This window comes from Osmerus mordax, chromosome 16, assembly GCF_038355195.1.
Source record: "Osmerus mordax isolate fOsmMor3 chromosome 16, fOsmMor3.pri, whole genome shotgun sequence".
In the NCBI taxonomy this organism is placed as follows: Eukaryota; Metazoa; Chordata; class Actinopteri; order Osmeriformes; family Osmeridae; genus Osmerus; species Osmerus mordax.
Genome location: NC_090065.1, coordinates 7,881,071 through 7,895,715, shown reverse-complemented (window position 1 = coordinate 7,895,715; position 14,645 = coordinate 7,881,071). Strand labels below are relative to the sequence as shown.

The 14,645-nt window shown below is 40.7% G+C and overlaps 1 protein-coding gene across 1 annotated transcript in view; it reads right to left on the bottom strand.

Moving 5' to 3' along the window:
- Positions 1-13,674, bottom strand: part of LOC136958515 (collagen alpha-1(XI) chain-like) — a 54,066-nt gene extending 40,392 nt beyond the window's left edge. The window contains exons 1-4 of the mRNA XM_067252485.1: positions 13,443-13,674; positions 7,596-7,760; positions 6,282-6,495; positions 5,037-5,199 (exon numbers count right to left, since the gene is read on the bottom strand). Of these exons, the coding sequence (XP_067108586.1) occupies positions 5,037-5,199; positions 6,282-6,495; positions 7,596-7,760; positions 13,443-13,557 (657 nt within the window). The 5' untranslated portion in view covers positions 13,558-13,674. The remainder of the gene's footprint in view (positions 1-5,036; positions 5,200-6,281; positions 6,496-7,595; positions 7,761-13,442) is intronic.
- Between the last annotated feature and the right edge of the window lie 971 nt (positions 13,675-14,645).

The following is a 14,645-nucleotide window of genomic DNA, read 5'->3' as shown; positions in this document are numbered from 1 at the left end:
ATTGCAACATTGTTTAAATCCCCTGGGAACAAGAAAAGCCAATATCTGGCAATCTGCCACCTCAGCTGGTCACCCACAAGTGGGACATATTAAAAGGCCTCAGCAGACCATGAAATCCCGCCCTGGCACGACCTTTCTAGTATGACATGAAAAGTGGGCTCCAAAACGCTGCTCAGAAAAGGGCACTTTGAGTGAGATCAAAGAGCAGAGAGGTTGACCAGACGGCATTACCTCATAGCCACCCTTCTCACCCCCCTTCAAGAGCTTGACCCCAAACTGGAGTCATCTGTGGTCCACAGCTGTTTGCTACTGCTCTGCCAAGCAAAAGGTCAACAAGTTATTGTTATGTTTTTCAGCGGTGGAGGTAACTTTGTGACAATTCTGCCATACAATCATGGTATTGAGAAGCAACAGATATCTGGTGTGTTTATGTTAGATTCACAACTATCTCATGCCACTGCAATGGATATAAGTATGAATGATTATACCACAGGTTAGAAGGTTCTTAATGTTGTACCAAAAAGTGTCATGTACTGAACTGGGTTTTAAGAAGAAACTGAACAAGATACTGTACATGCCTTTAGGTTCGGGGTCCAGGTGCATATTATAGCAAAAGTAAAGGTAAACAGTCTAGTAAAGACGTAGTGAAATTAAAGCATCTGTAAAGTCTGGAAATATGCTCAAGGCATCATGGGCCACGGAAAAACAAGCACACTCACTCGAAAAGGAGGTGTTGGATTTGGTGAGTTTGCCCAAAACAAATCAGTTCATTTGACATAAATACTACCTTACAACACCCGCACTCAATTCATCCTTGTGTTCTCTGTATTGACATGTTAGTTGAGACCTTTGTTCACCTGGCCTGACCAAGACTCCTCAAACTCTGTAATTACGGCCCAAGAAGAAGGCCAGGTACTTCGGCCTGTCATCTACCTGACCTGGCCGTGACTCTCTTCCCATGCAACATGGGGCCTGCTAGACAGTTCAGAGGCAGCACTTAGAGTTACACATCCACGCACTCCTCTTACACACATCCACCCCTTTCCCCACACCTACAGTATGGCCATTTTCCTTTTTTTCTTCTCTTCTCTGCAGTCAAGCACCTGAGTCATTTGGACATGCATCTGTTTTCTCTCTCAGTCCTTCCCCTTCTCCCTTCCCCCCTAACCATCCACCCACCCCTGAACTCAATGTTCCAAACACCTAGCCTGACTGCTCCCTGGGAAGTGAACAAGCTCCATCAGAACCCTAGACAGGCAAGGACAACTATTGACCAAGAAATAGAAAAAGACAAAGAAGGAGTCTAATAATCTCCAGATTTTTCCCAGCCTTCATCAAATGCAGCCTTTGTGGTCAAAGCTAGGTTTAATGTTTCTTTTTAAGTATTGGAAACAGACCGATGCCATGTGCAGATTTCATATTCATGCCCTTTCCCGGGTAGTAGCTCACAAAAAACATCCTTCCAATTACTTTTTTGGACTTTTGTAGCTGGCCACCTCCACACTCACATTTGACATGCTCTCTCCCATCAGCAGCAGGAAGTCATGAGCACCATAGAGCTCGACTTGCAGCCTCTGCACTTTGTACTGGGACGCTCACTGGGACGGTTTGGCTGAGTCAAGAGGCTCCGGGAGGGGGGGAGGGGGGGGCAGAGCTGAGATTTAGAGACAAGAGGACGGTACATCAGAGGGAGGAATGGGGTGGTGGTGGCTGTAACATCTTATGAGGCATGTCCAGGTGCATGATGAATGGTCAGTAATCTAGCTGGGGATCAACAGGAGGTTCTCCTCTCTGAGGAGGCGGCGGGGGGGGGGGGGGGGGGGGGGCACAGAGACCAGAGCAGAAATGCAAAAGAATGTCATTCACCAAACTCTAACTTTCAACTTGCACTTGAATTGATCATTTGATAGCAAGGTTGATGATTGCAAGTCACATGAATCAACTCTTTGTTAAATAAAGAAGCTTGATTGCAACCACAGTGAACATGTAGTCGTAATTTAGGGTCCACGAGGCATGGGTGCAGTCTGTCTACAAAAATATAATCTTTATACAGTGATACTAATTAAAACAAGGATGTCTAAGTGCATATGCCAACAGTCTCACTGACATGGAATGTGACAACTCAGGGAGAGCTGTCATATTCCATGGAACAAGATGTTCCTGCCAGGACAACAACTTTCAATCCACCTGCTAGGAAACTTTCTCACTCTCTTTCTCGTTTTCTCTCTTCCCTTTAATTTCCTCTCTTGGTCTTTGTCTCAACTTTTATCTTTCTTTCTCTTTCATCATTCTATTTCATCTTTCTCGATTACTTTCTCTCATCTTTGTTTCTCTCTCTAACCTTCTCGCTTCCCCTGTCTCTACTATCAACAACTCCAGACCGACAACAATTAAGTAGCCTTTGTCCCTACTAAAGGACAGAGAGAACGAGACAGAAGGGTGCAGATGATTTCAGCTTGCACATTTCGTGGCTTTGGTTTGAAAGAGGAGAAAACTTTTAGGGGCCCAGTCAGAGGCCATATCTTTTAAACAGCTGTGAGGATTGAGCCAAGACAAAGCGCACACTGATCATATTTTCCCCTAGCCTTCACTCTTCCTTCTGCTTCCAGACCTAACACCTGGTTATGCAATCTGCAGCAGTAAGGTAACCACATGCTCGTGGCCACAGCTACAAAAGAGGCATATTCTGGAAGTCTAATCAATGTTTTCACAGTTTACCCTACAAGGCTCTAATGCTCATGTTTCCTTTCCCCTTAATCTGATAAACACCTTTACAGTGAGCCATGATTTGTTATTGATTTCTCATTAGCTAAACAATTCTCTTGTATTTGACTAAACTGTGCATGGTAGTTACATAATATCAGTTAAGTAACAAGCTGACAGACACAAAACAAGATACTGTAGGGTTCCTATCAAGGGGCCAATGTCATTTCCTAAACAGACTTTGTCACACAAGGGCTGTTAAAACCAATTCATCATCTTATACAGTGTACCAAAAAAACATAATGTGTAGAAATGTGATCCTTACAAAAATAAATCAAATCCGTTTTCATGTTCTGTTGCCTAAAAAAATACATCACAAGGACAATACCCTGATTACAGTGAGTTGATAATAGCCTGTTCTGGGTGATCTTGACTGATTGCCACACCACAGAATGTCTAACACATTTACATTTAGTCATTTAGCAGACGCTCTTATCCAGAGCGACTTACAGTAAGTACAGGGACATTCCCCCGAGGCAAGTAGGGTGAAGTGCCTTGCCCAAGGACACAACGTCATTTTGGCACGGCCGGGAATCGAACTGGCAACCTTCTGATTACTAGCCCGCTTCCCTAACCGCTCAGCCACCTGACTCCCCATGTTGAGTGATAATTGGTATCAATTGGGAAGCAAGGAACTATTAATTATCTGCCAGCACAAACTATTTTGCCAAATGTCCCAGAGAAAGTGAGACTGCCCACACTTGACAAGAGATTAATCATTTTCATTAATTAATCATGATAAAACTTGAACACCTTCAAAAATGCATCGAATTTCAACTGTGTACTATGTGTTCATACAAAGTATGTTTACAAAATTGTAACATTGTACATTTGTAATACTAATGGAGTGCGTAATAGCAACACATGCTTGGTCTTAATATATAACATTTCTAACATCTTAATTGATTTACAAAGCTACAGCATATTTAATCCATGCTGTTGGACCTCCTTCAAAATGTGCTTAAAGGATTAAGGTTACTATTTGGCTGCTCTCAACATCTGCATTTGCAAGCACTTAGTATACCATGGAGACTGTGCAAGACATTGGCAAAAGACAGGCCACAGTGACTGGATGGCTAACACATTTCAGATCCTTCTACACAACTATAACCAGATATTAGTAGATATTTCTGTGTATGCAAGTTTTTTTCTGGGTTGTTCATTAGTGTGTCGTTTGCTTACAAATAGCCAGATTGCAATCAACAAACCCAAGGCTATTAAAGTTGAAGTGGAAATAATTACAGTTTAAGAAATAGCTCCACAGCCTGCACTATGGTCACCACAGCTACCACTGGCTGATTTGCTCTGTCATAAACCACTTACAAACGTGCGAACACATCTACCCCTGGGACAAACAAAATCATGTTCCCCTCTCCTTGTTTCTAAACAGAGAAAATGCTCAAATTGCTTTGTAATTCCACTCCATTTGTCTTAATTTATGTTCAAACACAGAACACCCAAACAAGACCAACATTGGCCTCAAACCAGAATTAAAACTATCTGTGGTCAAATCTAATTGAGTAAAAGTGAACAATTTTACATGCTTACCCTTGGTTCTCATGCCAATATAGTCACTACAATGTGCACAAACAGTAGAAAACCATGAAAAAAATTCATATTGGATATTAAGAGCCGTGAACCCTGTTAATGGTCTCTGACCTCTCAGTTATAGGGTCAGTATTAAGTAGCATTACAATACCACCCTGAACTAAGTGAGGAAGTAAAGGATCCTTTTTCAAATGGCTCAACTGTTCAAAGACATCTCTGACCTGCAGGCAAGTATTTAGCAGGCTGTTCTTGTTAGCAAGCATTCCAGGAGCACACATCAAAGTTAGAGCCATTGTCTTTTTTAGAGAACATCCAGCTCACATTTTCCATAGTGCTCAAAGCTACAGTACTTGTGATAAAACTGACTTAACCATTTTGATCTTTACAAAAATTATAATCTGCAACTGACGGAATTTGTTATCCTTTATATTTCAAGCCATTTAGGCGTTTGTCTCAAATCCTATTCGATTCCCAAAAAATTGGCAAATAAACGTACAATTCGATAATGAAATAACTATGGGACGTCCAACAATGAACATATCCAAAAAAAGTATGTTTATAGAACTCCAACTCTACATAATTCCAAGCCTCCAAAGAAAAATATCTGTGGAATCAACTGAACTAAAGCAGGAACAATGACTTAGGGTGAGCCAGACTCTCAACTGAGGCTAGTATTGGAAAAACATGCAGTATCAATGAGAAAGAGGAACCACAGAGGGCTTTACCTCAAAGACATCTTCATCAAGGATTCTCGTTCCAAAGACAGTGATGCCCTCTGTGTTGATGACAGCTCGGTCACTCCTGCCAAGTGGCCTGGTGAGCTTCTTCTTACAGTCCACAATGAGGGTCACACTTTTCTTCTCCACACTGATTGCTACACGATGCCACCTACATAGTTCAAACAATAAGAGATTATCAGGAAGATCCACAGTATACTGTAAGATGAAAAAAAGCTAATTAATCAACAATGGGTAAACTAATAGGAAGAAATGTACTTGACTCTCATTTACGCAAGCAAAGCAGAGAAATTGTCCATTTATAAATATATATTTTTTATCACCCATGAGGATCACATTTCATTCTGCTTCAGACAATAGCATCAGACATGTTTTAACCAAGTGTTTCATATTAGCTCCACTGTCTCATTGTCAGGATAGTCATTTTATGGTTATGCAATTTATGATGGTTGAGCCCATAGTTTTATTGCAAATCAAAAACCACACTGTGAATCATTTTGGAAAAAGACAGACTATTACCCAGACTATTTTGGGAGGACTGACTGATGATTTGATTACTTTTTTTCAGCTACATTATTGTTTGTTTGACTGATAATGCTTAATGTTTTCAATGTAGGGGGGGTCAGATGGCTGAGCGGTTAGGGAGTCGGGCCATTAATCAGAAGGTTGTTGGTTCAATTCCCGGCCATGCTAAATGACGTTGTGTCCTTGGGCAAGGCACTTCACCCTACTTGCCTCGAGGAGAATGTCCCTGTACTTACTGTAAGTCGCTCTGGTTAAGAACTTCTGCTAAATGACTAAATGTAATGTAAATGTAAATACAATAACACATATATTGGTATAATAGCTGGTATAATATAATACTGAACTACGTAATGAAACTATTGCACAGTATTTGCACTGTAGTATTATTGTAGTATCATAGTACATCGCAGTATTGGTTTTGTTCACCACGACTGTTAGCTGAGATGTGGTTACTTTGCAATGCGCCAAGTAAATGCAGACTGTTCCTTGACTCTGACCACTGAAATACTGTAGGCTAAAGTCCTAGTATTGTAAAGTAAGCACAACCTCGCCATCTTCAGAAGTTACCATAAAACATGTCTGTGCAACATTCAGTGGTTTATACAGTATGTCTAAAACAGTCTAATACAGTAGTTCACATGTACACATCAGACACCAATAAACAAAGTGATCACCAATATCATCCCTCACCACATCATCGTCACTTACTTTCCGTCCGCGAGGTTGATTGTGCGGAAAAGGGGGTACTCCTCGGGTGCGGGTTTGCCATGCTGGTCCTCATACAGGAAGACAGGTGCGCGGCCCACTTCCACACCCAGCTGCTGGATGCCCTGCTGGTTGTACACAGACAGCAGGAAGGACTGGATGCCAGCCTTTGGCTTGATGGTGAACAGGATAGAGAAATCCTCAGGGAATACTCCTCCTGGTCCAGGGAAACAGTACAGGGTGAAGTCAGATTGGTCTCTGGTAAGATCTGCAGTCATAGACCCAAGAGCTAATACAGTAGATGGCTCATACAAGCACTGCAAAATTTATAAGTATTCATGGTAAAGTGTTCTATTTATAAGTGAGAGAAGTAGTGTTATGTAACAATTATCCAATTTTAGCTCAAGAGTAGTCTTTGATGAGGCATACTAAAACTAAACCACAGTTTGTGTACCGTTGAAGAAAGTATTTTGTTTGAAAATAACCTTGGTTTAACCTGAAAAGAATTAGAAGTTAAGGCAGCGTTACATTTACTAGGTGTGTGAAAAAGATCAATTTTACAAATGTAATCATTAATAAAGTTCACTGATAAAATAATAGGCTACAGATGATTTATAAGACGAATTGCACTATTCAGACTGAGAACACTATGACAGCTTGTTTTCCAGTCCTAAAAGCATATGGTTTGCTAGCAGGATTTGCTGCCAAAAATCACAGAAATCTAATTGTTAATTTACTCTTAAATGTTGTGCCTTTTTGTCTTTGTAATTGAGCCAGTTTGGAAGATGACCAGCGCACACAGACTGGGAACATTTATTTAACGAGACCCTGTTCCCAGTAAATGTGTATACAGTATTCATATTTTATAGGCCAAGTGGGCAACTTTATCTGCCATACCTGCCTTTCCAACAATAAAAGATTGCAGACACAAATTTACATTCAATGAAGTCCTCTTTCCCCATTCATTCTTAACCTAAGACCATTCTACTGGGAACATTGCCGAAGGGGATGACAACTGGATATATGACTGAACACAAGGAATGAATTGATATGTGTCCAAGTTATACAGCTAGATTGTTTGCTTGAGTCATGATCGCTTCACCTCTGTAATTTATCATTGTCACATTATTGGATCACAAAGTACAGTTTGAACCAGTAGCCAACTCAATGAAAACATTGGCAAATAGATGTAGATGTGTGTACAGTAGTCACAAAATATCGCTGCAGGCAGGATCCACCTACAAATGTCAGTCTTGATAAAAGTGTAAAGTCAACAGCCTGCCATGGTGATGACATGTTGGTGAGGTGAGATGTTACCTGGGAAGAGTTGCTTGGTGGGAGCGCTTATCTGTGCCTGCTTCCTCACTCGGAAGGCTACGTCGGGTTTGGACCCTCTCCGGACTGTACAGAATCCTGCTGTTTTCTCGACACCCTCAGGAGAGCTGTGAAAGTCCAGAGCCTTGAGTACATCCACAGGGTCAGCTGTAAGAGAAAACAGATCAGTACTGAAGGAGTTTCCCTGTAAATGCTGTGGTAACACGCAGGAGGAGGAACAGTGCAGCAACGTTGTCTTAAAAGAAACATTTGTTTTATTTTGTATTATCTATTGCCTGACACTGCAGAGAACATACAAAACACAAAACACAATAGTCTCAATTCGAAAAGTAGAACAAACACTAAGATTGTAATATATGTATATTTTTACCACACCCATTCCCTAGCTACTGCCAGTTTGCCAAATCTGTCAATTCATCCAATCAGTTTTTTATTAGAAACTTGAGCAGTGTCGCAGTAAAAGTCTTAGGAGCCGTCATCAAGCCCCTTGTCCTGGTTCTATCTACAAAGCTCCAGGGTCTCGTGATAAAACCCTGTGGTGCTGCTCAATGGGCCTTTGGTAGAGAGGCAAACACAGTGGGGGGTGACTTTTACAGGCAGTTTAACTCTGCAGCCAGGCTCATGATGGAACAGAAACTGGAAGACTACAGTTCAGATCTCGCATCCAGTTCCACAGGAGAATATGTTCAGTCTCACTTTCTACTCTCTCTTTCTCTTGAACTGTTTAAACTGTCACTCTCGTCTCGGTTATTCTCGCTCCCTCTTCCTTTCCGCCCTCGTTCTTTCTCTCTTTGTATCTCTCGGTCCTTCATCCTCTAGCACAAGTAGATTTACGGTGTGATTATGGGGAATTTAAGGAAGCCTAATAGGATACGTTTAAAAGGAGGGTACACACACAGGGTCTTAACTAACATGACAACATCCCAGTTACCCACTGATTTATGTAGCACCGTCTTGCGTTCACCTTTGCAGTCGTTAAAAAAGCAAAGAGGGACAGTGTGCTATTTTTTAGAAGGTCATGACTGCAGCTATAGATAATACTTAAAGTACAGGGATGTAGAGCATTTAAGGTTTACATTTAAGTTGGGGTTTGAAAAAATCCTTTCAAGCTAAGTCTGTTCCTTGACAGTAGTAGTTAGTTCTTGCACCGTGCCTATGCACACCACTGCCGTCCCCATCAATCAGTGTCAATCTGTTTAAACTTCCAACATCTGAACAACATATCTGCTACACATAACCATCCTTTAACCATGACTAATAGTTCCTTGGGAGCTATGTTTGAATACGCTGCCAATGGTTTTGGAGAAATATCTTTAGGAGGTGTTTGGAGTTTTTTTTTTTTTGGTAACATGTAGTGTGTAGAATATAAAGCAGCCGCACTTATACTTGGGTGATGAGGACTACATTAAACTCCATTATGAAATTGGGGATGAATTTCAGAGGACAGGGATACATGCCATAACAAACTATAAAACACTTAGCAGCACTACAAACTAAGCATCCTTTCTGACTGCATTCCACATTCAGACTTAGCTTTGTGAATAACTTGTTTGATTTTAACATTAGCAGCCCTGTTTTGTTTTACGAACCACTAAAACAGCACAGCTATAAAACAATCTAAAACAATCTAACAAATGAAGCCAGAGAAACACACACATGGCAATTGTGTTGTCAAATCTCAGATGTCCCATCAAACAACCATCAATTGATCTCAGTTTCAGGAAAGCTTTCTCACATGCTGCATAAGATCATGCACTGCAATATTCTGTCCTAACAATACCTAATAACACAAAAGCTAAGGCTAAGATCATCTTGTCTGGACATCCATCCCAGCCCTGGGTCACGAGACAGGATGCAGATTCTTCAAAGACTCAGTGACAACAAACAATGGCTCAACAGTCTTCTCATCGCCCCACTGGGAACTATTTTGCAGAAAAGATGTGATCTGGAATTGTTGTGGAATCTCCCTGATCACCAAACGGTGGAAATCTTTTTTGATCTCACTCTTAATTTACACTCCTGAGATCCTTTAAACAAGCCATGATGAAGCCTCTTTATGGTCCATGACACAGTAAGCCTCAGTCTTTCCTCTAATACCACAAAAAAAAAAGAATTTGGCTCCAACAAAAACTGCATAGGGAACAGAAATGGAACCGATTAGAGATGTCTAGAGAAGGCTGACATTGTATTAAACACTGCAGAAGCTGTGCATACAGTACATGGAAAATATATACTTTAAATTGACTTTAACCTGCTATCAGTTCAATTAATGTCACATGCTATGTTTTTTTTTGTTCTTTTAAAAAGCTTTTTAAGTAAATATTTAACTGATATAGTTTAATTATTTTCCAAACATCTGGTTTGTGAAGCCAGGAAGTGCTGATCCGACAGTTCCTGTTCCATTTCTGTCGCCAGGTGGGGGTCTAAGAGGCGGAGTCAGTTAGCATGTTGAACACATTATGGTACCGGCACCCCTCCACTTAAAAACACATGGGGCCAAACCAAGAATGTCCAAATCTTCACAGTTCACACGTGACCAAACAACACTTGAATGATTCATCAAGCATCCTTTGTTCAACAAGTTTTTCTTGAATGTGGGTCTATTTAATTTAAAAAAATTATTTTCATTGGAAATTGATTGGATTTTCACATTATTAGCAATGGACAGCGGCAAGTGATTTTAGTGATTCCCAAATATATATATTTTTATCTAAATAAAATATACATTTGAATATATATAAAGACTCTTGAGAAAGACATTTAGCAAAAGTAGCTGTGATAAATCTGTGCTACTTGAGTAATTGCATATCATTTGAAATTGTACACAATGTACAAATACAGGATCTAATGTTTTGTGATCCCTGATGATAAATTTAGAAAGGATGATTCGTCTGTCTTATTTTGTACTGTGGACAGCAGTGGATTTAGCGTTTCTAGTGTACGTGCTGGGTAGAGGCAACTGCAAATGTTGGGCAAAATGTATCTCAAAATGCCCCATAACGCGGGGAGTAGCTCTTCTGTACACTGTCCAGAATACAGAGCTACTGGTTCCTCAAAAAAGAGTCTGAACTAAAGGTCTCTTTGTGAGTTTCAGAATGCCTTTCTGCATTACTGCATACCTCAAGGCCTCATATATTCCAGATGTGCTGAATTGGCCAGGAATTGCCCTCCCCCCCACCCCCACTACCACCACCCCTCCCCACCTCCTCCACTCCCCTCTTCCATCCCAACCACCTCCTCACAGAAGCACTCCAAAAGCAGGCGTTATCCAAAAACCATTAAAGACTCTAAATGAGCATGCAAAGCGTATTAAAAGCATTTCATCTTCAAGACGTAGAGTTATACGACTGTTCTCGACATCTTTATAATGCTTCTCCTTCCGTTTCCCCTCTCTCCCTCCCCACACTATTCTAATAGTAAAGGCTGTACCCACTTTCGAAGCTTAAATAACTTCACTTGTCCAAATGCTGAGTCCCTCAGTAGTTATACTGTCTCCACCAGCATGTTTGAGAAGTAAACTTCAACAATCCCGCACCTCACAATAGCGCATTTCAGTGACACTTCAGCATGACTTTTCTAGGAGACAGTGATATATGTCCTGCCATGTTAACAAGCCACTAACACAGCCGAGGAGCATACTTCCTCTGAGGGAGCGCTGCACGTACTGACACGTGACACTTCTGTTAAAACCATCTGAGCAAAGGCATTCCCAAGAAAGCAACAGAACTTAGACTACCTAAACAAGACAAGAAAGTCACAGTTAACTAAAATTCTGGCATTTTAAACTTGAAGCTTTTCCCCCTCAAATAGTTACACAGATCTTTTGAAGATAAGTTCAGCACCCATGTAGTAGTCATCTCAGTTAATATTTTTTTGGTAGGCACTACTGATAAGCTTTTGCCTGACTCCTTGAGACATTTGTCTCCCTGGGACATTTGTTGTCACTGCCATCTACTGAGAGTTGGCAGCATGAGTAGCAATTACAGTACACTGGAAAGCCTGTAAATGTTTGCTTGCACATCATGCAATTATGGTTATTTTAAATATCAGATGCAGGAAAGTAGGAGGGCACTATAGGCAAGCCATGCCACTGTGGTGTTTGGTTCATTTTGGATTGTTTCTCGTCAATAATCAATTTTCAATACGACTGACAATAAACAAATACATGATGCATTCATTTTAAATTAATTTGTGGGGAGGTGGTGGAAGTGGTACTATCCAGAGGGAATTGCATCATGGTAGCAGGTTATGGCACATAGTCAAAGATGGCAACCCACTGTATGTAACATTGTAACAGCTTTGCAATATACAGTGTGCTCATTAATAAAGCATGAAGTAATTCAACATAAGAACCGGCAAGGATAACTGAAGACAATATTCTGGGCTGCCAGAGCAATATCATGTATATAGACTTGAAGTCTATAGTAAATTCAAAATGAGCATTGATATATCTTTCAGATCCTTTTAGTTCTCTTGTGTTTTGGCGGATAAACAGCCTAACAAAAATAAATACATAAGTACAAATACATGCAATTTATTTATTCTCAAAAGGATCTGTAGTCACTAGAAAGAAGCAGCTGGTCTGACCTACATATTGTAAGTAGGCAACTTAAAAGTGGGGAAATACACCAGAGATTTTTTTTCCATCAACGCCCCTTATTGGACTTAGTGGGAACCAGGATAGTGTGGAGAAACGGTGATCGTTCAGGACAGTATATGTACTTCACTTCCAGAAGATAACGTCCATGCCTCCTTGTCGCATGTCACATTATCTTGTACTGTATGTCATATGGATTATACCACATCACCAGATTAGTGCAAATAGATCGTAAAATTGTGAAGGTAGAGCATGGAGTGTTATCTGACATCGAAGAGTGTTGACAGCTGTCAGTTTAGTGCAGAAGTCCGCAAATGGCAAGCACCACCATAATTTACAGCCAAGTCATTACAAATATCAAGCAAATAAACGGGCAGTTTTAAAGCAACACAGTTTTCAAATAACGAATCAGAAAGCCCATACGTTTCAAGGAAAGAGTTTCAACATAAGTTTCAAAGAGTCAAGAAAAAGACAGCCAATACTGATGCGTAAAACGATCTATATTCGATGGATTGTACAGAGGAAACAGATAGCAGATTGTTAAGCAAGTGGCTGCTCAACTTTATTGGCTACAGAATTCTGAGGTAGCCTGATGTGTAACAGCTATCTTGACCCAATGAAATCCCTCTTTCAATGCCCATCCACACACACCTACCGGACCACCAAGCGCAAACAAAGAATATTTGTTTGGCAAAACCCTTTAAAACTGTCGCCCGAGAGAGCTCTGGGCGCAGTTTTATTTCTGCCCCATCACATCAATCTGCCACGTACCGCGAGTCACGCTGTGAGCTCGCTCAATTGGAGATGACTGCACCTGAATGGGTGCCTACGACAGAAGTACTAGGCTACTGAGAGGGTGCATCATTTGTTTGAAAATTGCCATTTCTCCCTTTTGGAAAATGTTTTATCTTCAAAATGGAATACAACAACTTCACTTGTCTATGTTCAAATACTTTCCCATAACCAATTAAACCAGGTATGGGAAGATTATTTGATTTGCCCAGCTAAAAATGTTTTAGAAACTAAATTCAACTTAAAATTCAACTTAATCATTTTTCCATGTTGGCTGTCAGTGAGTGATGTAATTGTGGCTCTATAGATGCAATACCGTGAGTTGATAGGTAGAATATGATATTCTACCTATTCTACCTATGATATTCCTGTATATGATAAGGATGCACTCAAGGTGGATGATGCGGCGCAGAAATGTGTCCTTCCCTGACACTTCTTACCTGCTCTGACATTGGCGGTCTGCAGAATTAAAGATAGAGTGACGAAAGTGGTTAGACTGGAGTTCCAAAGCCACCTTTTCGTTTTCCACCTTGTGGACCACCTTTGCATTTCCATCGTGAACGCCCACAGTTGTACAAAACGGACTTTATACAAAATTTGGTCCTTTCCACAATCCACAAAAATATGTGATAAATTTGTACTAGAGAGCCATAAGTGAAACAGTATTGATTTCTTCGTACAGTCAAACTGGGCCCTTCTGATCCGCTCCCCCTAAGCCCAGCCCTCAGACTGAAGTTGTATGGGCTTTCATGAAAAAGCGGAGACCATTCGATTCCCCGCGAGCCGTGCGCCGTTGGGAGGCTGGGCATGCGTCTCGAACCTGAACCGCGACTAGAGGAAACAGACACCGGAAAATCTTTCGTTCAGCAAATCACCATGCTTGAAAGTGGTCAGGGCCCGCCCATTATCTCCTGTAAGATAAATCACTGAAGGTCCTTAGTTACGGCATCCGTTCTCATCTGATGTTAGATATAGGCTAAGAGATGTTCAAATGTAGATTGCAGTTAAAAAAAAAAAAAAACTTAAAAAGGCTTTTTGGAAACAAATGCTTCCTTTATTGTTTTGCTTTAACCAACATCATCTTGCAATAGATGGAGCTGAATCTAAAGGACCTGGCACCTAATGCAGCATGATTGGAGGGGTGGAGCAGCTATTTCAGAAATGTCCTGAATTCATGAGCACTATGGAAAAAAGGGATTGACTACTAGTATATAATTCTTCCATACTGTAATATGAATGCTTTATTGGCTAAGATGAAATGCTTTCCAGATCTGAATAGTTTCCTGAAATATTTTTTGGGTGGAAGCACTTTTGTGAGGAAATCTGAAAACAATTAATGTTAAGATCACTGGAACAAAGAGTGAAGGCACAGGTGGCAGCTAGGGCTATAGGCCCTGCCATTTTTCTTAGAGTGATGTTGAAAGACTGTCTGTTGATAGTGTAATGGCAGTCAGTTTTTTTCAAATGAAAACCAGATTGTGATTTTCAATCACAGTCGCACTGTAAGAATACTAGATGCTATGTTTTCATCTAGGTCTGTCTTAAACAGATGCCATGTGTTTGAACCAATACACTTACTTCCTGCACTCTGGTGATGTGCCTTTAGCTCTGTAGACATAATGAAACTGTTTGATTTCCAACAA